The sequence below is a fragment of the Rhinatrema bivittatum genome, chromosome 11 (genome assembly GCF_901001135.1).
Source record: "Rhinatrema bivittatum chromosome 11, aRhiBiv1.1, whole genome shotgun sequence".
NCBI classification, from domain to species: Eukaryota; Metazoa; Chordata; class Amphibia; order Gymnophiona; family Rhinatrematidae; genus Rhinatrema; species Rhinatrema bivittatum.
In genome coordinates this window covers 74,119,601-74,147,130 of record NC_042625.1, presented here as the reverse complement: position 1 = coordinate 74,147,130, position 27,530 = coordinate 74,119,601, and the positions used below count along the sequence as shown (strand labels likewise).

The 27,530-nt window shown below is 45.4% G+C and overlaps 2 protein-coding genes across 7 annotated transcripts in view; one reads left to right on the top strand and one right to left on the bottom strand.

The window, feature by feature from the left end:
* Positions 1 to 1,612: 1,612 nt before the first annotated feature.
* Positions 1,613 to 7,639, bottom strand: SNRPA (small nuclear ribonucleoprotein polypeptide A). Of its 4 annotated transcripts, none has more exons than XM_029571902.1 (7): positions 7,533 to 7,639; positions 6,051 to 6,145; positions 4,415 to 4,587; positions 3,748 to 3,924; positions 3,195 to 3,359; positions 2,958 to 3,046; positions 2,016 to 2,175 (listed from the first exon to the last, which is right to left on the bottom strand). In XM_029571902.1, exons 2-7 carry the CDS (start codon positions 6,121 to 6,123, stop codon positions 2,016 to 2,018), a joined length of 837 nt encoding a protein of 278 aa, XP_029427762.1. In that variant the 5' UTR covers positions 6,124 to 6,145; positions 7,533 to 7,639. The 4 variants fall into 4 exon arrangements, with proteins under 4 accessions (XP_029427764.1, XP_029427762.1, XP_029427761.1 ...); XM_029571901.1 differs by having other exon boundaries at positions 7,493 to 7,607; XM_029571903.1 differs by having other exon boundaries at positions 7,446 to 7,584.
* The window catches only part of C11H19orf54 (chromosome 11 C19orf54 homolog), a 28,361-nt gene continuing 8,093 nt past the window's right edge, over positions 7,263 to 27,530 (top strand). The window contains exons 1-7 of one of the 3 annotated variants that reach the window (XM_029571899.1): positions 7,263 to 7,468; positions 10,126 to 10,359; positions 11,458 to 11,526; positions 13,834 to 13,958; positions 15,075 to 15,204; positions 16,467 to 16,537; positions 17,933 to 18,517. In XM_029571899.1, coding sequence (XP_029427759.1) covers positions 10,145 to 10,359; positions 11,458 to 11,526; positions 13,834 to 13,958; positions 15,075 to 15,204; positions 16,467 to 16,537; positions 17,933 to 18,258 — 936 coding nt within the window. In that variant the 5' untranslated portion in view covers positions 7,263 to 7,468; positions 10,126 to 10,144 and the 3' untranslated portion in view covers positions 18,259 to 18,517. Of the gene's footprint in view, positions 7,469 to 7,730; positions 7,941 to 10,125; positions 10,360 to 11,457; positions 11,527 to 13,833; positions 13,959 to 15,074; positions 15,205 to 16,466; positions 16,538 to 17,932; positions 18,518 to 27,530 lie in introns of those variants that run through there. The other 2 variants (XM_029571900.1, XM_029571898.1) reach the window with 2 other exon arrangements.

The following is a 27,530-nucleotide window of genomic DNA, read 5'->3' as shown; positions in this document are numbered from 1 at the left end:
GTGCTTTGTTTGATCTCATTTTTAAATTCTGGTGGGGTGGTTAGCGAGTCCCTTGCTCTTCTTTGGGGAAACTGTCTTTATATCAGTAACTTCTTGCTCTGTGTACACATGTGTAGAACGATTTAGGCAGCACCAGGCTTAAATCTAGGCACATAAAGTGTCCTGGCACCCAGGACTTTTCCATAGCCAGGGCTGCTCAATGACTGTATAGTGATGGGTGTGAACTCATACAAAAGTTGTTCAGAAGGGAAGAGCCATCACCCTTTTCTGCCTCCCAGTGCTGGCCTAAGATCCCTTCACCCCTCATAAATTATAAAACATACAAGAAAGACTGAAAAACTTTATTTTTATAATGTAAGATAAAAAAAACCCCTTACATTATGTGTAGAAAGTTACAGATTATGCAAATGTGATATATTTGTAGAAACTTTCTGCAGAATCAGCCCCTACCCTGCCGCAGGCAGTGGGCTATGCTCTACAAAAGCCACTTTATTCAAGCTAAAAGATGGGGAAAAAGAAAAAAAAGGCCTAGGACATAACTGTGCAGCGGCTGGCAGGATCTGAGGCATTCCAGGAGCAGTAGCACAAAGAGCAGCAGCCAGGACCCCCAGCTATCATGGAAGTACAGTCTGCCCCCAGCTTTTTATTAAGTTCCTTCGTGATGCTATCTCAGACTTTGCAATGCTTTAGCACTGGCAAGAGATGAAGACAGTAGCGCCTTTGTAAGAGCATCTGCCAGGCTCTGGGGGAAGAGTGATGTTAGAAGCTGGCAGTGCCACTGAGGCAGCCCTTAGAGACAACAGGCGTAGGGAATGCTGGGCCTCAGGATATGCACAATGAATATGCATGAGGTACAGGCGCATGCACTGCCTCCAGTGTTTGCAGATTTCTAATGCATATTCATTTCTGGATATCCTGACAAGCAGACCCGTTTGTGGCATTTCAGGTCTGCAGTGTCTAATCCTGCCTTACAGAACTCTCCCACCCCAGCACCCTCTGCAGGGCCTTCCACAGTAAAAATCCCATTCCTGAAAAGAAAGGGGTAAAACAGGCATGAAATATCCTGGTTCCAGCACCCTACTCCCCACTCTGGCAACAGAGCATGACGACTGTCATACATATATGTTGTTTTTTTCATTTATTGTATTCATGAGTTTGTACATCCATATATGTAATTGTTAAGTTTTGATTATTTTTATTGGTTTGAGACATGATTTTATGACATGTTTTATTTTATTTATTTTTTTGAGTATGTACATCCATATATGTTATTTAATTGATTTTACTTATTTTATTGTTCTGATTTCTAATATTTATATGTCTATTTTCAGTTGCCCCCGAGGCAGCTCTGTGTAAAAGAGTGAAACTCTGCCAGAGTCGGGCATTTTAATAAAGGGCTTGTTTTCATCATCCGATTCCTCTTAACAAAAGCAACCAGACAGGACGAAAGTTATTTTCCACTTTGGTGGTTTCAAACCATTTCCTGTGGGAACAGGAAAGGAGCTCACCTTGTGCAGAACAAGTGCCCCTGTGCTAAGCAGAAGCAAGAAACTTCTGTGCACTTTTCACAGCCTCGTCCCAGAGCTTTCAGACAAAGTAGCGAGCTACATAATCAGATGAAAAACAGGACTGAAGTTTATTAAAAAAATTTATTAGGACAGAAGCGCCAGGTGCAGTGTCTGCTTCAGACCCTGGGTGCAATGCTTTTCAACAAAAGTTTTTAAAACATATTTAAAAAAATAGAGTGGCCTGCTGCCATAACCATACAGTCAGTCATACAATCCTACCAAGTCTATGGGTTACAGACAACAGCACAATGTACTAAACCAAAACAACTTACCACTTCACCATCCCTATGGGGAAACTGGATACACCCTCACTCTCCTTTACCATGGGCATGGCTGCATGGACCCTGCATCACACTCCACCACTTACCTGCCCTCCCCCCACCCACCAAGACTGGATTTTAACATAGGCAAGGCCAAGTCTGAGGGCTTTCAGAGGGGCTGGCACTTCTACTTCTTGGCAAAGGAGATCTTCATGGCATTGGACTGTGTGATCTTGAAGCCCTGCAAGGCCTCCCGTGCTGCTCCCGCCTGTACATCGTCATCAAACTCCACAAAGGCTATGTCATGCCGGCCGGGCACCAGACGCACTTCCTTGAATCCTGGGAACCTGAGGGAAGGGGAGAGCACAGGACAGTGCTTCAGACCATCAAATGCAAAACCAACTGCAGCATTAAGCTACCCACAAGATGGAGGGGATGCTGCTGCTTCTTACTGGACTCAGCACTCCATAGTCAGGTTTTCCCCTCTAACCATGGGCCATGGCTAGAAATTTATGCTTAATCCAGTGGATAACTGTCCCATGCCGGGTGGCAGTCTCCACTCTCTATGTAACCTATAGTGGCCAGCATTGTGAAGACCGGATTTGCCTATGCCCACACAGAAAAAGCAGCCAGCCAAAATGGGTGTCCTGGGCATGCTCACCATCTTCCTATGCATACAGCACTAACCTTATCTGACAATTCTAACATGTCAACAGGATATACCAGAAATACAGCAATTTTAAAAAGCTAAAATACATTCTACAGTATTGAGCATAATTCAATTAAAAAAAAAGACAACCAAAAACCTATGGCCTGTATTTTTGTCTGTAGAGAGGCTAGTGCTCATTGATTGAGAAAAATAAAAATAAACCAAAACCACAATCCTGAGCCCTGCTGGGTTAATCCACAGAGTTCTATACAGGAAGTCACAAGAGCAGACTCAAAGGGAGATTTCTAAAACCAAGAGGAATGCAGTCAGAGATAGAGCCCCCTCTTTCTCAAATAAAAAATGAAGACCAGAAATAAGATGGAAAGGAAAAAACTGAGGGATGGGGACAGAGGACCAGAGTCTGCCACAGCACTGTACAAGGGTGAGATGGTTTCAGCTGCTACCAATTTTCATACTCACTGGTTGAATAGCATGGAAAGCATCAGCTCATTAGTCTCCTCCGGCAGGTTGGTGAGGAAAAGGATATGATTGGGTGGATTCTCCGATACCTGCAATGAGAACAGGAGTGGCTCAGAGAGCTCTCGACAGATGTGCCCTCCTCTGCTAGTTTCTGGGCTTTACCCCATGACATCCAGCATTTAGCCCTCGATCCAATTCAATTTAGAGCACCTGGAAGGCTTTCAGCCAGCGTCTTACCTGTGAAGGAGCCATCTGGCCAGGCATCATCTGTCCAGGGGGCATGCCACCACCCATCATCTGTCCAGGAGCCATGCCTGGCATAGGCATCATCCCATGAGGCATGTACGGGGGTTGTCCTGGCATGTGCATCATACGTGGAGCTTGCGACATTGGGGGCATGCCCTGGGAAACAAGGACACAACTGTCAATAGTCCACAGCTAGCATCCGAGAGAAGCACCTCATCTTTCAGCAAACACTATGGCTTTAAGGTTTTACAAGTTATTACTGTGCAGCCCAATAAAAAAAGCTTGATTTACTAAAGCTGGTAGGCAACACTGACTGTTCCATGGGCTTCTGCCAGTTCCCAAGGGTTCAAAGAAGCTAGAAGACATTAGCCTAAAGAGGGTTAAGTTCTTAACTGATACGAGCGTTCCTGAAGGCACACCTTATGTGTTAACAAATAATGCTAAGACTTCAGGGGATCTGGTATAAGCAGGAAAACGTGTCACTTAGACTGATTACTGATCATTTTCACCACATTTAACAAGCAGACATCCTGCCAATACTCACAGGCATGGGTCCTGGGACTGCACCCACCACAGAGCCAGGAACCCCAGGCATGTTCTTTTTGCCAGGCATCGGCTCTGGCACCTTCACCTTCCTCTTCTCCCGCTTCCTGTCCCGCTCTACAAAGGTGCCCTTCATTTTTGCAATGATATCAGAGTCCGATTTGGAATACTGGATCCTCTGGAAAGACGAATCAGAAAAAAAACCCAAAACACATAGGCTAAGAAAAATGACTTTAGACAGCAGTACCAGTTTCCTTCCACTTAAAAAAAAAAAAAAAAGTCCGTGACTTCTTAAAAGCCAGAGGACCAAACCAAGGGGAAACATCTCTACCCATTTCCTGTCTTATAGCTTGGTGACAGTGTGGCAGAGGGAACTGAAGGAAGGAAGCAGATTCTTGATGAAGAGCTGCAGGCTTCTTGTAGCAAGAATACCACCTGCTAGACAATAACATTTGCTCTTCTGGCATATTTTAGCTTGTGTTCCCCCCTCCCCCAAGCTTCTCCTCGGGAAGATATATACAGATCCTCCTCCCACCCCAGTCTGCACTAGTCCTGCTTCCTTGGTTGGCTGTGGCATCTTATGTCTACTGGCCTTTTTATGAACATATCAGCTTTAATATTTCAAAGTGATAGCGCATCACCTTGAGGGGCCCTGCACCACTGCTCACCATGGGCTTGTCATAGAAAGGGAAGCCCTGCATAGACCTCAGTGCATTGGTCGCACTTGTTATCTCTTTGAATATGACAAAGGCTTGGCCCCTCATCTTCAAACTTCGAGACACCAAGATATCCAGGATCTGACCAAACTGGGAGAAGATAGCATACAGGGACTTCTTCAGCTCTGGGAACAAAAAGATAAGTGTACATAATCTAAAAGAACCTTGAATGTCAAATCAGAAAGTTCTTACTGCTGTCTTCTTAGTACCACTAACAGGGATCAGCCAGCATTCCCATGTAATTAAAACTTTGTAATGAAATAGTTAAGGCTTCTCTAAGAGATCCTATCCCTTATGCAGCAAAATTATTTTAACGTGGAAAGCGATGCAGCCAGAGCAGGACACCCCAGCTCTCTCTCCCCCCATCCCCCAACAAAAAAAGAAAGCACTATCGCTTGACAGTGCTTGACTGACATCAGGAAAGTTTAACTTTCAAACAGAACTGCCCTCTTCATGCATCAGGCAAGGTACAGGTTTCACTGGACTGAGCAATGCATTTACCTAAATACAAAATCGATGAATTCAGAATGGATATACATTTGATCAACTTTGATTTTGTCATTTATCAGGAGCAGGTAGAGAATCATGGTCAGACAAGGAGAAATACCCTTTAGAGTGACAGTGGAGCTATTAACTGAACTTTCTCCCCATTAGGTATGAAATGTGATAGATTGGAAGATTTTTCTCCAGTTGCTTTTAATGCATTTCTAGACATCTATTCTACACAGTTACTCAACAGATCTTCCAGATGATGTGAAAGATTCTCCACTTCAATTTGTTTTTAGGCATGACATCACAATTTATATTCACTTCTGTCTTTAGGCAATGTGCAGGGTTTCCCCATTTTTTTGGGCTCAGGAGAGTGCCCTTCTCAACTGATATCAATACCCTTGTTTGGAACCTGCTTATGTGGCCTTTTGTGAACCCACCCTGATGAGACTGAGGGGGATGATCCACTGACATTTTATTTTATTCACAAAGGCAACTGGCTCTTGTTCAAATAAGTCTATTTTGCCGACTTCTTTCACCACTAGAAGTCTGTCTGGGACTCAGGCATTCATCTAATTTGCCCTTCTGATGCAGATTTTGAAACACAGGCCATATCAGGATGTCAGGTATCTTTTCTTCCATAGGTTAGAGTACAACCATAAGACCTGACTGACGTGCACTATTTGGCCCATCTATTAATACACCTCATTCAGCAAGTTTCTTAAAGTAGTGCTCTTGTACATTCAAGGGGCCACTGCTGAACTACATGTTTTTTATATCAATGCTTTGCAGAAGCATTTGAACTATAACAATGCCCCTTGGCCCCAATGGTTAAAAGTGACAGTGATAATACTCTGATTCTTATATAGCTAGGCTGTATATTGCTCATACATGTCTTTTCACACATTTGAGTTTTTCATCTGACCACAGAAGAAATGCAGACATCATGAAATGCTCACACATCTCATTTTTGCTATCTCAAGGATCCTTTTTTATTTCAATTAATTGGTCTTTAGTAGGCCTATTGCATTTCTCTTGACATAAGCTACTTAAAAATGAAAAAAAAAAAAGTTCAGAAAAAATAGACACATAACCCTACCATCCTTCTTGATCTTCTCATTCAGATTGTTGATATAAATCGTATGATTGGGACGAACGTCTGACACAGACATGGTTTAAAGAAGGGTCCTGAGCCTGTGTGCATATAAGAACAAACCAAACAGAAGAGGTGAGGACAGGTTAAAGACACATGCGGGGCCCAATCTCTCCTGTGCCTGTACTTAAGAAAAGGGAGATAAGACATTGCCACATCTAAGTGCACCATTTCCATCCTATACATATATAATTTCACTGTGGCTATGTAGAGAGGAAAACTACAAGAAACAGGTTGAGAGCCAATGATGTAGGGCAGGCATCAAAATCCAATCCACCACAAGCTCTGGTTTTCAGAATAATTACAATGGATATGGGCAGATTAGAAGGGCCCGGTGGTCTATGCCTGCTATCGCAGTCTGACTATTCATGAACTATATTTGTACACAATGACTGGTCTAATTTGTGATTAATTTATATGTTTTGAACTTCTTGAAAGCCAAACCCATTTGTAGGCCCTCAGGAACTACAGTCCAATACCCCTGCCTCTGGGCCCATAGTTCCCAGATCCAGACTCTCCATCAGGGCTGGTTTTCTAACCAACCAAAAGCTGAACATAAGAAATTGCCATGCTGGGTCAGACCAAGGGTCAATCAAGCCCAGCATCCTGTTTCCAACAGTGGCCAATCCAGGCCATAAGAACCTGGCAAGTACCCAAACACCAAGAAGATCCCATGCTACTGATGCCAGTAATAGCAGAGGCCATTCCTTAAGTAAACTTGATTAATAGCAGTTAATGGACTTCTCCTCCAAGAACGTATCCAAACCTTTTTTAAAGCCAGCTACACTAACCACATCCTCTGGCAACAAATTCCATGATACCATGACCCTATATAGCAGCAGATAAGAGCCATAAAGGTCCATCTAATCTCCTCCGGTTAAAAAACTAGCCTCAAATCTGAATGGGGGTAAGAAGTGGGAGGTAAGGGTCTAAGAAGTAGGCCAAACGTAGGAAAATAAAAATCATGTCTACGCATTACAGACTCAAAACTAGAGCTGGCTGGCTTGCTATGCACCCCAGGTCTGGGACAAGAAAGGCTGCCCAGGGAGATCCAGTCCTAGTTTTCACCACCGCCTGCACTGCTGGGACTTATGATTTATTTATTTATTTTTTACAGCTTTCAGGGGACTCGGAAGTCCAAGTCCCAGCATTCAACGGGGGGAAGCGAGCGAAGTATTGGCCGATCTCCGACGGCGCTGCTGATCGGAAGCTTAACGGGGCCCAGTCATCGTCGCCGCCGCAATACAGCCCCTCGCGGGTACAGGCGTGTGCCCGGCCAGCACGCGTGACCCCCTTCCTCCCCCAGCGCCCGATGAGCATTCCTGGCCGCGGATAACTCACGCTGCAGACAGGAAAAATAAACCGTAAGCCTCAGCGTCTGTCGCTACCTGAGCCAAACCGCACACCCTCGCTGCTCGCTCAACCAACCTACTGAACTTCCGGCCGCGAGCAAGCTCATGCGTATCTTCTCCTCCGTCACCTTCCTGCTAAAGAAGCCTCGGATTGGTCCGGGCTAGAGGGACTTATTAACCCGTATAATCGCACCCCCCCTCCGAAGTCCCGCCGTACCCACTATCGGGCGAAGCCCATTGGTCAGGAGAGAGACTGACAGGGCTGTGATTGGACAGCTGGCTCGTTCGGTGCCGGATGTGATAACCCAGGAATAACGTGGTGCCCGCTGAGCAGTCTGAATGTGGGGAGGGCAGAGGGGGTTTTTTGTTGTTGTTAAGTGGTCTTTTACAATGAATTTATTATTTATAATATAATAATAATTTATAGCGTCATGAGCCTTTTCTGGCAAGGAAAGAAGAGAGATTGCAGAGGTTACTAAGCAAGGTGCTTCGATAGTATATGCGTATAACTTCTAAGCGTTTTATATATATAAATGTCATAGGAACTTCATATTTTTACAGCTTGTATTTTTAGATTTAGACGTGTCTAAGACAGGACATGATTGAAATCATGAGCAAGGTGGAACGGGTTACTAAAGGAAGATTACTTACCCTTTCAAATAATACTAAAACAAGGGGATACGCCATGAAATTAAGAACCGGCAGATTTAAAACAAATTGTAGAAAGCATTTTTTTCACTGTCAAGCTGTGGAATCTGTTGCCAGAGCATATGGTCAAGGCAACTAGCATACATAAATAGGGTTTAAAAGATTTTGACAAGTTCCTAGAGGAACGTCTGTAATGCATTATTAGCCAGATAGACCAAAGGAAGCTATTGGTATTGCTATCCTGGGAGCAAGTAACAATAAATAGATCTATTCTTTGAGATCTGCCAGGTATTTGTGACCTGGATTGGCTATAGTGGGAGACAGGATGCAGGGCTCAATGGACCTTGGTCTGACCCAGCATGGCACTTTTTATGGTGTAAGCTTAATATCATACATTATATATAGTGGCTTATCTATACATCATATAGTCGTACATCTTTATACCTTTCATGTTCATATCTTAAATGTCTGTATATTTTAACATAGTAAATAACAGCAGAAAAAGATTTATTTATTTATTACATGTTTTGTATTCCACAAATCTGATTTGTTCAGTGCGGATCACATCCAAAATAAATAAAGCAATAATACTGCAATTATATATTAAAACTAAAATAAGCTAAAAACCTACACAATAGACATATAATTTAAAGGCACATAACCATCTTAAAATTGCATTCTAACCTAACGCGGCCTATCTGCAAATGCCGTTTCAAATAAAACTGCTTTAACTTGTTTGTGAAATACTAAATGATTTTGTATCTGCCATATGTATAATGCTAAAGCATTCCAAAGCATAGGGCCCGTAACAGAAAAAGTGCAATGAACGAACTGTTACATACCAATGTAGTTTCCCAGCTAATGAATGTGACTCCATACAAATGGCTTTTTAAACTAATCAATTTAAACCGTATCCTTTGCTGATTAGGCAACCAGTGAACTAGTTTCATGAAAGGCAACAAACTTTCCCTCCAACTTAGATCAAATATGAACCTAACTGCAAGGTTTTGAATTGTAATACTTTCACTAAAGAAGCAGGGAGACCTACATAAATAGCATTACAGTAAGCTAACTGGCTTAACACTACAGCCTGCACCACAAACTTGAAATCATCTGCAGACAACAATTATTTAAAATGCCTGTCTTTAGCTTATAAAAAGCAAGTCCAGCTACTTTTGTAATTTGATTTTTTAAAGATAATTTGGTCACCCCTAGATTATGTGCTTTCTCTTTAATTGGTACATTATAACCATCAAGTAAAATATTGACAGGCATACCCAATGGAATCTTACCAATCCAAAGTACAGAAGTCTCTTTACTATTAAGAAATATCCCATTCATATTTAACCAATTCTGAATTTGTTTAAAAGAAAGGTTAAATCTGTCCAAGGGCACCTCTTCTGGGATCTCACTCTTTATAAAAAAAAAAAAAATAAATAAAATTGCTCATCCTCTGCATAGATTTTGTAAATATAAAAGATCCAATTGTCCATTCAGTCTACCCAGCAAGCTTTTTTTTTTTTTAGGGTGGACTAACAGCAACCAAATTACTGTATATTTTATGTCAGTGACCAGCACTGCACACTGTTATGCAGTGGACCTGGGTTTAGTTCCCAACCAGGACTTTGTCCTGACTGGCTGGTGCTAGGGGATGTTGCAGAGGCAGCATTTACAGCTCCTGGGGGAGAGATTCTCAGCCATTGTTCAGCAGTGAAACCCAATGACGAGACTTGGGCATCCCCTTTAGCAGGGAGCCTAAGTTTGTGGCCTTGGTTGAGGACTATTGCTGAGTTGGAGGGGTGGACAGGTAATAGAGGGAGAAGGCCAGGTATTTGTAAATTAAGGTCCAGGGTGCCATAGCCTAATGGAGGCCAGCTCAAAACACAAAAGAGGTGGAGCAAAATTTCAGGCAAAAAAACCCCAAACAAACCAAAACCTTTCTTCCCCATCACTTTGTTGATTTTCTGTTCACACATTTTATTTTTCATGGGTTAACTCCCTGCTGCCTTTTTGCCTTTCAGCAAAGGAGCCCAATAGAAGATGTCACAAGTTGGTTATCAGTTGGGAGCTCAGCTCACAGCAGATGCAGCCACAGATGTCCCTCTGCCACCTGCTCCGCCATCTTTACCTCCTCCCCCGCTGCCTTCTTTTGGAACAGAGAAAAGCAAATTTTTTAAGATAGTAGCAGACAGAAGCTCCAGCGACGTGGGAGGTTGCCAAGATGTACAAAGACTACTTAAAAATAGACAAGACAGGTATTGAGTCAGAAACTCAACTTGCAGATTTGAGAGTGTGATTGGAAGTGCTTTATGCGAGGTTGTTCTCTTAATGCATTTTGGTGGTTTGCATTGAGATAATGCAATGCACTGAGCACATAACAAAGGAGGAGTCAAATACGTTCTCTTAATTTGTATAGAATTATGATGATCAGTTAGAAGGAACTGATCATAAGATGAGATGATGATAGGAGGTGGAAGATTTAGTGAAAAGGAAAAGGAGACTGGCTGGTCATAGGCGCAGAGGATCTAACAGGAATTTAGTACAGTAGAGAATGATAGAGGAAAGCAGAGAGCAGTCTGGGGCAGTGATGTTATAAACTGGTCAAGATGTGAAAACATGGGTGAAGTAAAGGAGAAAACTGAGCACAGAGAGAGAGAGGACACATCAAAACTGCCAACCTTAGTATTGAACGCAGCACTTTATGATAAACTGTACTCATAGGCACAACCCAAAAAAGCATAAACTATAAATACTAATTACTTTGCAACATATGTGAATAGAAAATGTAATATGTTGAGCTGTATGAAAAGCTTTTGCAATGTAGTTTTGAAATTCTGCTTCAAAGATTTAACAACTTTATCTATCCATAAAGAAATGAAATATCAAGTAGAATAATGAATCAGATTTACTAGTCTGTGGGACACAAGAATAAGGAGAGAGGTGACTGTAATGTTACAGAACTTCTGTCGAGAGCCACATGGGGCTCCAAAGGCAAGTGAACAGATAGCACCACGTCATCAGGGTCGGCCTGAGCCAATTCTGGCCTTACCCCATTACATGTCTAGGACTTGTACTTTTGATTTCTTTAAAAAAAAAAAAAGAACCGAAATAAAACCCACCAGGAGTCCATAGACAGAAGCAGGCCTGGGTAAGTTTGTCTCTGATCACCTGGGGCCCCTCGGTACCGCACACCACTTTATTCTTCACATAACACAAACCAGAACATCTGACTTATCTGTCATCGTTGTGGTGACTTTCTAAGGTACCCAGTCACAGTGGTTTACAATGTCATTAACAAAGCAGACTGTAAGTGACCGAGGCAGATGGGCAGTAACCATTTGTCTCCCTTCTAGTTTTAACAGGGAATTACAGTGGCTCCTCTTCAATAAACATGTGCCATCCTTGATACAAGAGGGACCTCAGTGAGTATGGAGTTGTGTTGGTTTGCATTCAAATATCTTGTGTTGTTGTCTTACACTGTATAAGGTCCATGTTCAGCCTCTGGCATGGAAGAGCTAGTTAGCCAGCTAAACGTATCCAGCTAATTAGTGCTGCTGAATATACCTGGCTATCTTAAAATTAGCTGGATAAAGTTGAACCAGCTAACTTTAGGACAGCCCTAAAGCTAGGCAGATAATTCAGCCAGCAAACTCTGAATCTTGAGTTATTCGGCCAACTCGACTCCTCCCCAATCTGCCCATTCCCCACCCTTGACTTAGCTAGCTATAAACTTAGCTGGCTAAGTGCCGTTTTGAATATTGGTCTCATAATTTATTTATTCATTCTTAGATTTCATATGTAATGCTTTTCCCTGAGACTTCGTATCCTTCCCATGAAGCTTCTTGCTGGAGTTAAGGGCAGAAGGAAAAGCTTATAGCGGCAGAACAAGACGAACCTCAGGAGGTGGCTAAGCAATTGAGACATGACGGCTGACGTCAGCAAGAAGGAAGCATTTGCTTCCTTCTTGCTGGGAGATGGGAGATTTTCTCCCATCTTATTGAATTCTGGGATATCTGTCACACTCCAGGATGCAATAGGCCAAAAATTGAGAGACAGACTCCTGTCTAGTTCCGTTCTGCATGAACTTTATACACACCAATGCCAGCGGAGGAATATTTCTCAGGAGGAATAAGCTGCTTTCCTCTGCACATGTGGCAGACCAGCTCCTAAAGCTAAGGAGCCTTTTCTAGACTGCAGGCAGTGTGGTAAAGCAGGCCTGAAAGCCTCTGCGGAAAGGGGTGGAACTGGAATGAATGTGTGTGAGTGGAAAACAATTCTTGCCGATTCAGAAATGTTCACTAGCCCTCCAAATGCCACTGTGGAACAGCCGGTTTATTTTGGTGCCCAGATGAGGTCATGCAGCTAGTCTGGTGCCCGTAAGCCCATGCTCCCTCTTGTCATGATTAATTAAGCCCAGCTCTCATGCCCTTGTGATGTTCACAGCCCCAGAGCTTGCACGCACTCGTTTCCCACAACTGAGAAGATGTGCGCTAGGGCCCCTACTCTCGTGGCCTGTCCTGCGGGAGCAGAAAGACGCACACAGCCCCGAGAGCTTCCTTCCTACAGTGCAAATGCTTCCTTCTTGCTGACGTCAGCCGTCATGTCTCAATTGCTCAGCCACCTCCTGAGGTTCGTCTTGTTCTGCCGCTATAAGCTTTTCCTTCTGCTTCGGTTTGCATCTCTGTCTGCCATGTTGAAGTAATAATTGTTTTTGCTATGTGGTGTTTTTGGACCTAATGATGCACCAAAAAATGTACATATTGCATTTACACTTTTTACAGAGGCTGGGGGAAACATCTGTATCAGGAACCCTTCTAAGGAATCCAGAAAGCATTTTTGTGCACAGTAAACATGGTTTATATGCATAAATCATGTTTTTATGTGCGCTAAGCATTTTTGACTCACATTTTCGGGTTAGTTTAATTTGTTTTTTTAAACTCCTGATACATTAGCAAACTGTTAGCTTCCTGCATCAGGAGTTAAACATTTTTTTAGCACGTGTTAAGAAACTACACTGAATTTCAGTGCACATTTTTAATAGCCCTCTGGAGACACCTACTGTATGTGAATGCAATTCGCCTTGGGCTATCAATGAAAAAGGCATGAGCCAAATCCAAATAAACTCAATCGTAAGTTGTGTGATCCTCAATATTTTCCCTCTGAAGACATGTGCTCATCCTGTAGTTAACAGCATTCACTGCTGACTATTCCACAGACTCCCCGCTTGCTCTAACAGCTGGTGGCATGGAGGTGTGGCCTAGTGGTTAGAGCAAGGGGCTGAGAAGCAGGGACCCAGGGTTCAAATCTCACTGCTTTTCCTTGTGACCTTGGGCAAGTCACTTCACTCACCACTGCCTCAGGTGCAAACTTAGAGCCCTTGGGACAGGGAACATAATCCTCTCTGAAGTGGTTGACCAGTGAGATTGCCAAATGGCTTTGAATTTTCAGAACAAGCTGATCCAATCCCAGTTTTACCCCACTGCCTGTAGGGATTTGTAGTCTTGCTTTTCTTAGGAATTACAATAAGGAAATCAGAACTATAAATCCATGAATGCAATGCTGTACAACCAGGACTGGACCAGTTGGCAACTCTACTGACCAGACACAAAAGGTGTCCACAGAATGCTTGTGCAGTTCCTGGCAATTGGCTTGTAGTGATGGTGGAGTGAGGGAGAAAATCCTTGGGGCCACCACTCTCTCTGACATTTACTCTGTATATTTATCATCAGATGTGGACTAGTGGCTCTCTGGATGGCCAGCCCTCTTCTGGAGCTCAAGGACAGCGTATCTCTAGAGGAGATTGTCAGGGTGGCTTTAGAGAGAGGATACACCGCACAAGGAGAAATGTTTTCAGGTCAGTGTGTGTTACTTAAGTGGTTGCTGTCCATTGCTGCCATGTAAAGAGGACAGTGCGAGCAGGCAGGGAGCCCAAGTCAGACAACAGCATTCTGTTTGTTACAGTGCATTCTGCAGAATAAGCAGCCTCAGCCTGCACACAGCATCTAGAAAGCAAGGACCGGATTTGCATCTAATGGTGAATGTATGTCCAAAGTTAGATTTACATCGTATTCAATAAAAGAAAAGAACAATCTATAAGAACATAAGAATTGCCATATTGGGTTAGAGTGAGGGTCCAACAGTGGTCAATCCAGGACATAAGTACCTGTCAGGATCCCAAATAGTAGATAGATTCCATGCTGCTAATACCCACGGATAAAAAGCTTTCCCCCAAGTCTACCTGCTTAATAACAGTTTATGGCCTTCTGCTCCAGGAACTCATCCAAACCTTTTTTTTAAACCATGCTACATTAACTGCTTTTACCACATCCTCCAGCACTGAATTCCAGAGCTTAATTCTTCCATTTGGGGCCTGCTCAGTCCCTGAGCTGGGTCCTCCATTCCCAGGGTTGGCCGGGGTTATTACAGAAGCAGAGCTCACAGCACTTGGGGTGTGGGAGAGTCATGCATAGCTCAAAAGTGACATCTACTGGTCAGATTCAGGGACTATGAATTCAGGGTACTGCAAGGAGCCCTGATGGTTCCCCCTTTCCCCGGGGCTATTTCTGCTATTAACAGTTTAGGTTCATTGGGTAGGGAAGGGGATGTACAATAGAGGACAGAAATCCCTGCCTAGTTGTGCAAGAAGCACCTGGTGCCTGGATCCCAGGCACCAGGTGCTAAATGAGGTGGAGGCCTAAATGCACAGGAGGAAACTGCAGTTTAAGAGAAGAAACCCTTCCATTTGGTGAAGATTGTGTGTCCAACCTTGGGCAAATCACTTTCTCGCTTATCCTCAGGGCCAAGTCACTTTTATCTCCCAGGACCATTGCAAGATGTTTAGGGTCAGTAAAATTCTTACCCGAGTGCTATTCCGCGGAAGCGCTTTGGGAAGTGGTTACGAGAGGCAGGTACTGCATGAAGCCCAGTGCTTTTCATCCCTACTCTGTCTTCACGGTTGCCATTTTTTCAGCTGCGAACATGGCGAGTCTCGCAGAAGAGGTTCTTTGCTGCAGAGCAGAACTGTTGCTGGGGGGAATGGATGGGAGAAATCAGTGGAAACTCCTTCACCATCTTACGTCTGGACACCCCGCCCTGATCCCGTATCCTTCCACAGCACAAAGCCTGCAAGTGCAAAGTTAATCTTGGCTGCAGCTGTTTGGGCTCTCCTGCATGTCTTTACGTGGGCATTACTTCTGTCTGTCTGCTTGAGATTGTTCTAATAATGAGCCGATAAAGCAGGTTGTCGGCTACAAGCTGTGGTCCCTCTGGTGAGATGAGAATGGGGATTCTGCGTCCACCTGCCCCTCTACCTCTGATTATCAGCAGAGCAGAAAGCCAAACAAACAAAAAGCCTTAGGCCAGAGACTGAGATGAGTCTCATTCAAGAGTCTGCAGAAGCTGGGAAGAGGATCTGAATACGCTGATTGTGCAGTCAGGGTCCGTCTGACAGTGTTTAACAGTGGAGGGGAATGACCTTTCAGCAGGAAGAGAAACCTCCATCAGTTTTTAACTTTATGAAAAAGATTTCAGCAGCGTTGAAAGCCCCCTGACCCTGCTCTGCCAGGTGTACAAAAGAGCAGGGAGGGGGCATAACCAGCCATTAGGGAAGGCCCTACAGAGGAGTGGGTGTGCATGGATATTCATTAGTGATATCCTGAAAACCAGACTGGGGTGGGGAGTGGGGTGGGACCTTGAAGTCCAGAGTCCAGTTACAGCAGCAGACTGAGAGCCAGGGAGGTCAGGATTCATATCCTGTTTCTTTTATTGACAGTCCTCGTGTATTAGGGCAAGTCACTTCACCCTGCATTGCCTTAGGTACAAATTTAGATAGACAGAAAGAACTACAATACTTTGGGGCCGAACGTACTGTATAATCCGCAGTCGGACGCGGGTTAAATAGGCGCTAATCCACCCCCTAATGCAATAGGGGGATTAGCGCCTATTTAATGTGCATCCGACGCAGAGTGAATGAGGTAGCGCTCATCACAATCAAATGCATGTAAATGAGCCTATTACTCATTCACTCCGCATGCAATACTGGACTGCATACTGGACTGCAGCATTTTACCACCAGATGGCAGTCTGTCCACAGATCTTGATGTGAAGTTCGAGGGAGGAAGAGGGTCCAGCTTGATTCTTCAGAGCATAGCTCACCTGTTTCTTGGCTCTATCGTGCCTTTTGGTCTTACTCACAACTCTTTCCTTTTTCTGACCTAATGCATTTTGTTTAGAATGCATTGTGTATCTTATCTTAGGACCACTTACGGTGTTATTGTTGTTCTAATTTAATCTGTTTTCCTACCCCAAGGGTCACGCTTGTAGCAGCCACCTCTAGAGTGTATTCCCTTAATCATTACCACAGCTATGATGAGGACTGTAACCATGAGCCCTGTTTGAGAAATGGCCATAGGGCCCACTGGGCCATCATCACAGGTACAGTATCAAAGCTGGCCTCGTGCCTGTCGCCCAGCCCTCTCCCCATCCTGGAGAGCAGCATCACTGTGGGATAAGGACACAGGAGATGTTTGTGCCTGGAGCAGTCCTGAGAGAGGTTCTCCATCTCTGCTTGGAGTTTTGCTGAGCATGGACTATGCATCCCAAGCAGGTACTCAACTTGGACACCAAAATACAGGCCCACGAACTGCGGCAGTGGAACTGCAAATAATGCTATAGGCACAAGTAAACAGTGCTGCCACTGTTGTAAGCCTCGTGAGTAACCATTACAGCCCCTAAACTGGATGAAGAGCTAAAGAATGACTGAAGTGGGGGAGACTCAAAGACTAAGTTGGCCGCGTGTTTTCGACACGCTATTTTTACCAACCCCCCCGAAACTAATAGCGCCTGCAACATGCAAATGCATGTTGATGGGCCTATTAGTCATTCCCACGCGATAAAGAAAGCAAAATGTGCAGCAAAGCCGCACATTTTACTTTCAGAAATTAACGCCTGCCAAAGGCAAGCGTTAATTTCAGCCGGCACCGGGAAAGTGTACAGAAAAGCAGAAAAAACTGCTTTTCTGTACACCCTCTGACTCAATATCATAGCGATATTAAGTCAGAGGCCCCAAAAATAAAAAAATAAAAAAAAAAATGTAAAATGTGTCCGCGGGTCAGAAGATGGACGCTCAATTATGTCGGCGTCCGTTTTCCGAACCCGTGGCTGTCAGCGAGTTCGAGAACCAACGCCAGAAAAATTGAGCGTCGGCTGTCAAACCCGCTGACAGCCGCCGCTTCTGTCAAAAAGGAGGTGCTAGGGATTCGCTAGTGTCCCTAGCGCCTCCTTTTGCCGTGGGCCGATACTGAATCACATGTCCAGGACACTGGCCTGTGCGCGCATCCGGAGAGCAGGTGCTCGCCGGCTGTCCCGCGCTTCTTTCTGTATCGGCCCATAGATTTGCTTTTAAACATTAAGCCCCAGCAGCATCACCTTGGATATACTCTATCCTGTACCCAAAATTCAGTGTCTATGGAGCAGTAAACAAAGATGATTAGAGGCACACACATGATCAGATAAGTAGGTGAAGGCCATTTTTAGCTTGCTCCAGAAAGTAATTTTACAGTTTGTTTTAATTCAAACTTGCACATGCTTCCTTTGTGGGAGGGAATCCTGTTAAGCTGCAGCGTACAATATCCAAGAGAAGCTAGAGGGGATTAAGGGTCAGGCTTAGTGTTGAATAAGATTGGAGGTGGATAAGGAGAGGTTTTGTACAGAGGTAACCAAAAGGGAATTAGATCACTCTTAATTGTAAAGCACCTCATGCAGATTTGCTAGAGCATATAAACGTGCATTATAATGACTATCTTTAAAATAATGTTCTTTGCTCCATAGGTGTTTTATTTGGGCTAAAGAGCAGGCCCCTGAGTGAAGTTTACCAGGAAGACTCAGCTATTGCAGGCCTTTTTCACTCCCCTGCAGACTCTCCTCCCCCCTGCACTCTTGACAGTACAGAGATTTACCTGTTGGCCAAGCAAGGAAAGAGCCTGAGGTACCAGCTGTGGGAGTTTGGGGCAGTAAGCACCAGCAACAGGCAGCTGGTCAGCTTTGACCCCAAGAGAGGCAGCGATGGGAAGGTCTATGTCCTGCCTGAGGGTGGTGTCCAGGCTGGGCTGTGTGGAAAACTTGTACTGTTACACCCAAGGACTACACCACTATAAGGCCAGCTTATGCTCAGGGAGGGCACCAAATAGGCCCACGAAATGTATTGGACATGATTACACTGCTGCACTATACCCAGGGACTGCAAAGGCCACATGCTAACCATCACACTCAGGGATTGACAGTTAAAAGGTGGCTTAAAATATGTCCACATGTGCCTAGTTTGATTCAGCAGTTCAATGTCAAGGGCAAAAGGCAATAAAAAAAATTTCTATAAAAGCCAGTGTCCGTAACCTAAATAAAAATGCAGATACCTCATCGGAGCGGTTCTTTACCTTTTTTTTTTTTTTTTATTAACATTCTAGAAGCTGGACTTTGGCAGACACCCTTTCCTCTCATGGTAACAGTAAGTGACAGCAGGAAAAGGCCAGCAGAAAAGGCCACACCTGCAAGATTTCTCCTCAGTCTTATCTTCCTTCTTTGTACTCCATTGGGAGTAGAAGAGCATACAAGATCCCCAATTAGTTCCTCAACAGCACTCGCCTTTCCCTGAAATAATTTAAATAGCCATCAGTCTGGCCGCCTAGGTCCCAGGTAGCTTGCAGACTTGGCTGTTTGAGTACTTGCATTTCTGTTAGGATTTTAGTTATAACAATTACAGCTTGCCAGACAGACCCAGCTACTAGTCCATTCCACCATCACAGGCAAAGCAGCCACATGGATACCTGCGTTGCCTACTAGAATAAGGTTTCCCAAAGCTGTCCTGGGGACCCCCACAGCCCGTCCGGTTTTTGGGATATCCACAATGAATATGCATGAAAGTAGTTTACGTACTTGCAAAACCCAATATGTGCACCGTCACCTCCTGCATAGATTTAGACTCATAGGCAGAGTGCGCTGGTGGCACCGCTTTGAAGCTGCGTCGGCACATTGCCTCAAAGCACGTGGAAGCAGGCTCCTCTTAGGTAACTTCAAAATTTGGTACCCTAAGGCAGTTGCCTCTGCCTACATCTGGACCTGCTCCTGCACATTCCTTGTGGATATCCTGAAAGGCCAGCAGGTTGTGGGGCTCATCCAGCCAGTTTTGGGAAAGCCTGTGCTAGAACTTCTAACATTTCATATTAACCTCTGCCATACATCCCACCAGCCTCAAAACTCCTTGTTGAATCAGGCAGATATAGCATAATGAACACTTAAGCACATGTCATTAGGTCCTGCCTTCTGCCATTTCCACTTTTAACAACTAAAGATGCTCTGTGCTTATCCCATATCCTCTTAAAAACTGTTAGTAAGCTATTGGCAAAAATGTTAGCAAACAGACTTAACTGCTTCATAACTCAACTTATCCACCTTGATCAGGCGGGTTTTATTCCCGGCTGCATGGCAGCTGATAACGTTCATAAGATCACAGATGCCACGTGGTTCGTTAAACAACAAGGTATTCCAGCGGACGCGGAGAAAGCATTCGACATGGTGCACTGGCCTTACCTGTTCCGGACGCTAGAAGGCATGGGATTTGGGGAATATTTTATGCATTGGCTGGGTCAATTATACCACTCTCCGAAAGCATGCATTCAGGTAAATGGAGGGTATACTTCTGCGTTCAATGTAGAGAGGGGCACCCGTCAGGGTTGTCCACTGTCCCCGCTTCTATTTGCGTTGTTCCCAGAGTCCTTCGCTATACGGGTGCGCCAGAATGCTGATATTCAGGGTTTGAATGTGGGGCGTTTGCACATGAAGTTATCAGTATTTGCCGATGACATTTTAATCCTTCTCACTAAACCCTTCACGTCTTTACAGGCTATTTCAAGGGAGATGGGGTGTCTGGGTTCTGCATTAATTGGGACAAGTCTGAGATTTTGAATATTAGCGTCAGTTCCCTGGGCACGGAAAGACCGCGAGGGGCATATCAGTTTAAGCAGGCGAGCAACAAATTGAAATACTTGGGAGTTTACCTCAGTGCCAACTATGATATGTTCACTCTTAATTATGACACGGTATGGCAGTCGATCTCTAAGGATCTCGAGGAATGGAGTCGCTATCAAATTGCCTGGTGGGGGCGTATAGCAGCAGTGAAGATGACAGTACTACCCAAATTTATGTATCTCTTTCAGACTCTGCCCATCAAAGTCCCCGCTAAACAGCTAGCGATCTGGCAGAAAATAATTATGAACTATAGGGGGGGGGGGGGGGTAAAAGCCCACGTGTAGCTAAAAAGGTGCTATATCAGGCCAGAGACCAGGGGGGGGGACTTGGTGTTCCCGTACTTGCTCGCTACTGTTTAGCGGCCCAGTTTAAAAAGATCATAGATTGGCACCGCCGCTATTTATTTAACACTTTTCTATACCGAAGTTCAAATAACAGAGTTAATTATCACTCCGCTATCTCCAAATCTTTGGGCGCTGTTTAGCCAGGAATTACTGGGCAAAATTCCACTCACGAGCTTGCCGTGGCAACCCAAGAAAACATGGATTGTAGACACGAATGCGACGTTACCCCCCTCCATCAACCTTGCTTTAGACTTATGGTATCAGGCCGGGGATCGTCTTCGGGGAGAACGGGAATACTATACTAGCACTTACTTATACGCAAGTAAATTATTCATCCTTGGGTTCCATAGCAAGGCCTTTCAGACATGGCAGGATAAGGGGATCACGAACTGGGGTCAGTTATGGGCAGCGGGTAAACTGAAGACATTTCAGGGTCTACAAGCAGAATTTGGGTTACCTGATCAGGCTATCTTTCCCTACCATCAAATACAACATTTCACACTTCAGGCCATGCTGGGCGGGCACCTCACAACAGAGGAGATGGAGTTTGAAAAACTGTGTCCAAGGGCAGATCGGGTTACCAAGGTAGTCTCTATATTTATTCATTTATTTATTTATTTATTTAGAAACTTTTATATACCGGTATTAGTGGGGACATCATACCGGTTTACAATTGAACAAGGACGGCTTGAAATTACATGTTAACTGGGAGGGGGATAACAAGGCGCAGAGTGGAAAGATAGAGTAACGTTACATTAACAAGCATCAATAATTATATTATATATATATCTATATTATATAATATGCTGCATCCAAAAGATCAACCAAGGCCTCCTCATAGATTGGCATGGGAGCGGGATCTTGATCAAGCAATAAACCCTGGAGAGTGGAAACTAATATTCAAATCTATGGGTAAAGGTTTCATAGCAGCCATTCTAATGGAAAATGCTTTTAAGCTACTCTATCGTTGGTACTTATACCCTACTAAACTCCACCTCATGGAATAAACCTATAATCTGTTATGCTGGAGGGACTGTAATGCCCCAGGGTCTTTACCATATGTGGTGGGTATGGCTGGCAGTCTGCACTTTATGGGATGCTATCGATAGCTGGCTCATGACCCTAGCGGTAGCTAGGTGGTACTCTTACCCCACAGCAGGCTTTACTAGGGCTGCCAAGACAGGGGGTACCGAAATGTGCCAATATGTTGATAGGTTTATGTATGCACTGCCACCCACTGTGAAGTTGCTAAGCGTTGGACGGCTAAACTCCCACCAGATCTTAAAGAAATACAACAACAGGTAGACTCAATCTTTTTATTAACACAGATATCGGCAGACAAACCCAATACTCTTCCCAGGTTTAGAGAAATCTGGCAGGTCCATGAAGACTGGAAGGCACAGGGTATCTTTACAGGAGGTAACCAGCCAGCTGAAAAATAGGCTTACACTTTTATACTTTGGGCATAACCCAGTTGGAAGATAGCAAACCTTGACAATATAGAGAGAGGCTTGGGGAATTCAACTCTACCTTTACCCTATTCTATGTTGGAACAGCAGGGGCAGGATTTGGGTGGGGGGGAAGGGTGGAGAGTATTAGGTATGGGGGATACGGTATAAAGCCTGAGTGTACCTAGGGCAGACAGTACAGAGTGACCTAATGTTACTAGGACCCTGTACAATGAGACCATGCTCCATTTCTCACATATAGGTTGAACTGTGTATTGTACAATAATGACAGCTATCTGGCTGAGTTTCTTTCTATGTTCTCATGTTTACATGATTGTTCACTTATTGCTGTGATTTCACACAATAAAAGATGTTTTAAAATTAAAAAAAAAAAACAAACCCAAAAAACCTGTTAGTGGTTAGATGCTACCATCCAGCCTGTGAGGGCCTTCCACACCCATCACCTCTGAGAAAAAGGAGTGCCTGTTTCCCTGTACGTAGCTGGATCAGTCCAGACTTCTGGGTTTTGCCGCCACCCCCCCCCCCCCCCCTTCCCTAGCAGATGGAGACAGAAGTTTATCAAACAAAACTCCGCCTTATATAGGATGGTGCCACCTACCGTCTGGCAGTATTCTGTCTCCAGCAGGTGGAAGAGGTGCAAAACCTACAGTCTGTGCTAGACTGTATCGCCCGGCAGGGGGATCTCTAGAGAGCCCATGGGGCAGACGGCGCTAACCTAAAGGTTGTCAGTCTTTTTAGGAAGGACAAGCTGGGTCCACTCATTCCTGTTATCCTGGGGAAATTGGGAACCAGCATCCCCAGGAAGAATGCAGGTTAGGGGCTACAGATCCGGTAGTTTTAGGCCTGAGGGGTCCCCCTACGGCTTTTCCTTTCCATTTTTCTGCCACAGACTTGCTTTTCAAGGAATGGGATACTCCAGAATTAGGTCTTAAGGAAGCAAAAGCAATGGACAAGCTTTACCCACTGCCGGAGGACACCTTCGACTTACTGAGAGTTCCTAAGGTGGATGCCGTAGTAGTGGCAGTCACAAAAAAAGACCACCATCCCGGTTACGGGGGAGGAATGGCCCTTAAGGATTTGCAGGACTGCAAGTTGGAGGTCCAACTTAAGAAGATTTTTGAAGTCTCAGCTCTAGGAGTCCATACAGCTATTTGCAGTAATTTTTCCTTACGTGCGGGTCTCCGTTGGGTGCAACAGCTGCTAGCCAAGGAGTCGCTTACGCAGGAAGAAGCGCTTCAGGCGGGCAGGCTGGAGGCCGTGATTGCCTACAGTGCGGATGCTTTTCATGATCTGCTTCGCACCTCGGCCAGATCTATGGTATTGGCAGTGTCTGCACAGCGTTTGTTGTGGCTCCATCACTGTGCAGCAGATATTTCTTCTAAATCTCAGCTGGGTTCTTTACCTTTTAAAGGTAAGCTTTTTGGCAAAGAGCTGGAGGACCTGATTCAGTCTTTAGGCGAGAATAAGACATCTCGCTTGCCGGAGGATAGGCCGCGGTCTAGGGGGTCCTTTGCTTCGCGCTCTCATTTCCGAGGAGGTCGGAGGCCTCAGACTTCCAGAGGATCTGTCTCTTCCTTCGGCATAACGCCAGCAGGCAGCAAGCATACACTCAGTCCTTTCGTGGGAGATGTTTTGGTAGACCTGGTGCCACCCAGAATGCACTGGGTGGAAAGCCCTCGCAATGATGTAGTACAGCCGGTCCATTCCTTGGTGCCAATGGTGGGAGGCAGACTGTCCCTATTTTACGAGGCGTGGGCCAAAATCACTTCGGATCAGTGGGTCCTTACTGTGAAAAGACACAGCTACCCGTTAGATTTTGCTCGCCAACCTCGCCAGCAGTTTCTAGTCTCACCCTGTGGTTTGGCGACCAAACGCAGAGCCATAAAGGACACGGTGCAATGGCTCCTTGACCTCAGCACCATTGTTCCAGTTCCTCGCGAGGAGCTTCGGAGGGGGTCGATATTCCATTTATTTCGTGGTACCAAAGCAGGTACCACGAAATAAATTTGAAAAGAGTCAACAGGTGTCTGGATTCCTCGGGTCTGCGTGGAGACGTTGCGGTCCGTTATTGCGTCGGTGCATCAGGGGGAGTTTCTGGCATCTCTAGATCTCACAGAAGCATATCTACATATTGGAATATGGCCCAATCACCAGCGATTTCTCAGATTCGCGGTGCTGGGTCGGCATTATCAGTTCTAGGCTCTACCCTTTGAGCTTGCCACCGCTCCCCAGACGTTCACCAAGATCATGGTGGTGGTGGCGGCAGCTCAGTTACGCCGGGAAGGATATTTAGTCCATCCATACCTGGACGATTGGCTGATTCCTGCAAGGTCAGCATTGCTCTGCCAGGAGGCGATACATCGAGTTCTCCAGTTGTTGAGGTCACCGAGTTGGATAGTCAACGAATCCAAGAGCCAACTGGTACCTTCCCAGGTGCTGGAGTTTTTGGTAGCTTTGTTCAATACGCGACAGGGGATGGTGTCCCTCACCAAGGAACATATGTTAAAGCTTAAAGGTCAGGTTCGAGCCTTGAAATCCAAGCCAGTCGACGGTTTGGAATTATCTGCAGGTGCTCAGTTCCATGACTTCGACGTTGGAATTGGTTCCCTGGGCTTTCGCTCACATGCAGCCCTTACAGTCTGCATTGCTGTCCCAATGGAATCCACTCTCGGAGCAGTTTTATCTCCCTTTGCCCCTTCCGGAGTCTGTTCGTTGCAATTTGGATTGGTGGTTATCCCTGGTCAACCTGCAACGCAGAGTTCTGTTGGTGGTTCCGTCGTGGATGGTAGTCACTACGGATGCCAGCTTATCTGGTTGGGGGGGGCAGTATGTCTGCGGAAGTCTGTGCAGGGCCAGTGGTCCCAGGAGGAAGCTCGCTGGTCCATCAATCTGGAGACCAGGGCAGTGAGATTAGCTCTGCAGGCGTTTCTCCCGCTTCTCCAGGGCAAATTGGTCAGAGTGTTATCCGACAATGCTACTACGATGGCCTATAATCAATAGTCAGGGAGGAACCAAGAGTCAATGGAAGCTAGTCTCTTGATTTCCTGGGTGGAACAGCATTTGGCCTGCATAGCGGCTTCTCACATTGCAGGTGTAGAGAATGTCCAGGCAGACTTTCCCATTCGCTGGGGTCTAGATGATGGCGACTGAGGTTAGCGGACGAAGCCTTGCGGGTCATTTGTGCCCAGTGGGGCATGCCCGCCATGGATCTCATGGCGATGTTCCAGAATGTGAAGGTGCCTCGGTTCTTTGCTCGTCGCCAGGACACGGGAGCAGGGGGCGTGGATGCGCTGGTTCTTCCATGGCCAACGGACGTTCTGCTTTGTGTGTTTCCACCTTGGCCTCTCATTGGCAGAGTTCTTCGCAGAATAGAGCTGCATTCGTCGGAGGTAGTTCTGATAGCTCCCGAGTGGCCGTGACGTCCTTGGTTTGCGGATCTGGTGAACCTTGCCATAGCGACTCCTTTACTGTTCCCAGACATTCCGAATCTGCTTCATCAGGGTCCCGTCTTTTTCGACCAGGTCGAGCACTTTTGTCTAGTGGCATGGCTTTTGAGAGGAATGGCAGAGTTCTAGGGGCTACTCTGATGCTGTGGTAACTACCCTCTTGCAATCTCGTAAGGTTTCTACTTTCATTTCATACGTAGGCGTTTGGAAGGTCTTTGAGGCCTGGTATCTCAACAGGGGGTTGTTCCCACTTGGGCGTCTGTGCCAGAAATCTTGAGTTTTCTTCAGGATGGTTTGTCAAAGGGATTATCATGTAGTTCTTTGCGTGTGCAGGTGGCAGTGCTCGGTTCCTTACGGGGCACCATTCAAGGTATGTCCTTGGCAAGTCATTCTGATGTCTCTCGTTTTCTACAAGGGGCAAAGCATTTGCGTCCGCTGGTGAGACAGCCTTGTCCCTCCTGGAATCTGAATGTGGGACTGAAGGTTTTGTGCGAGGCACCGTTTGAACCGTTACGCGGAGCAACGTTAAAGGATCTTATCTTGAAAGTGGTGTTTTTGGTGGCCATTGTATCAGCGCGCCAAATGTCAGAACTTCAGGCTCTATCGTGTAGAGAGCCCTTTCTAAGAATCTTGGACTCAGGGGTGTCTCTGCACACGGTGCCCTCCTTCCTGCCTAAGGTGATATCGTCTTTTCACTTAAATCACTCTGTTGAATTGCCGGCTTTTTCAGACCTGGATAGGTCTGACCCTTTTTATAAGGAACTGAAGAAGCTGGATGTTCGTAGGGCATTGTTGTGATACCTGGAGGTTTCCGATCACCTGTTTGTTCTCTGGAATGGTCCCAGGAAGGGTAGTGTGGCTTCAAAGACTACCATTGCTAGGTGACTAAAGGAGGCCATAAATTCTGCCTATTTGTTGAAAGGGAAGTCCCTTCCATTGGGTATTCAGGCGCATTCGACTCGTTCACAGGCCGCATCCTGGGCTGAATGTCAGAAGATTTCCCCAGACGAAATTTGCAGGGCGGCTACGTGGAAGTCCTTGCATACTTTCACCAGGCATTATCGATTGGATGTTCGGGCTCCGAGGACTGGTGGATTTGGAGGTGGTTTGCTAAGAGCGGGCCTCTCCGGATCCCATCCTAAGTAAGGTTAGCTCTGGTACATCCCAGGAGTCTGGGCTGATCCGGGTATGTACAGGGAAAAGAAAATTAGGTCTTACCTTTGATAATTTTCGTTCCTGTAGTACCACGGATCTGTCCAGAGTCCCACCCATTTGTCCTCGAAGGGAATGGAGAGTCCTCACTGCTATCGTTCTTTATAGTCGGCTCTGTTGATTTGTTTGTTTCTTGATTGAGCACGGGTTCTCTATCCATTTGGGGGATTGATGAGCCAGTCTGTGGTTGTTAGTTTACTGTATATAGTTCAGGGGGTGTTTGTCTGTTTTGGGCTGCTTTGACATTAAGTAATACTGCCAGACTGTAGGTGGCACCATCTTATATAAGGCGGAGTTTTGTTGGATAAACTTCTGTCGCCATCTGCTAGGGGGGGGGGGGGGCAAAACCTAGGAGTCTGGACTGATCCGTGGTACTACAGGAACAAAAATTATCAAAGGTAAGACCTAATTTTCTTTTCTCCTTAGTCTGCCCCCCACGTGGAGCCTCATATCGTGACCCCTTATTCTAGAACATCCTTTCCCCTGAAACAGGTTTGCTTTCTGGCACACCATATCTCATGCTTCTAAACCAGAATGCATAGCAGCTAATATTTCCAGAGATCAAAAAGGTTTGTCAGTTGTTGCAGAGTTAATATCTGCTCTCAGTGGTGTCTTGTTATAGGAGGTAGTGTCAAGAGTACACCACACTACCCAGCAATACCATGTAGTACTATACATTTGTCTAGTGGGAATAAAAGGCACACTTTGAACCTGCTTAATAAGCCTATGGTGACCTGAAGCTCTCAAACTGGGTATGTGTAAATCCACATGTGGCTTCTCCAACCACCAGCAAGCTAGCTCTGAAAGTTATACAAGAGTAGAATAGAAACAGAGAGACATAGAAAATGTTGGCAGAAAAGGACCAAACGGTCCATCCAGTCTGCCCATCAAGCTTATGGTAGCATCTGCTGCATCATACAGGTCACCCCTTACT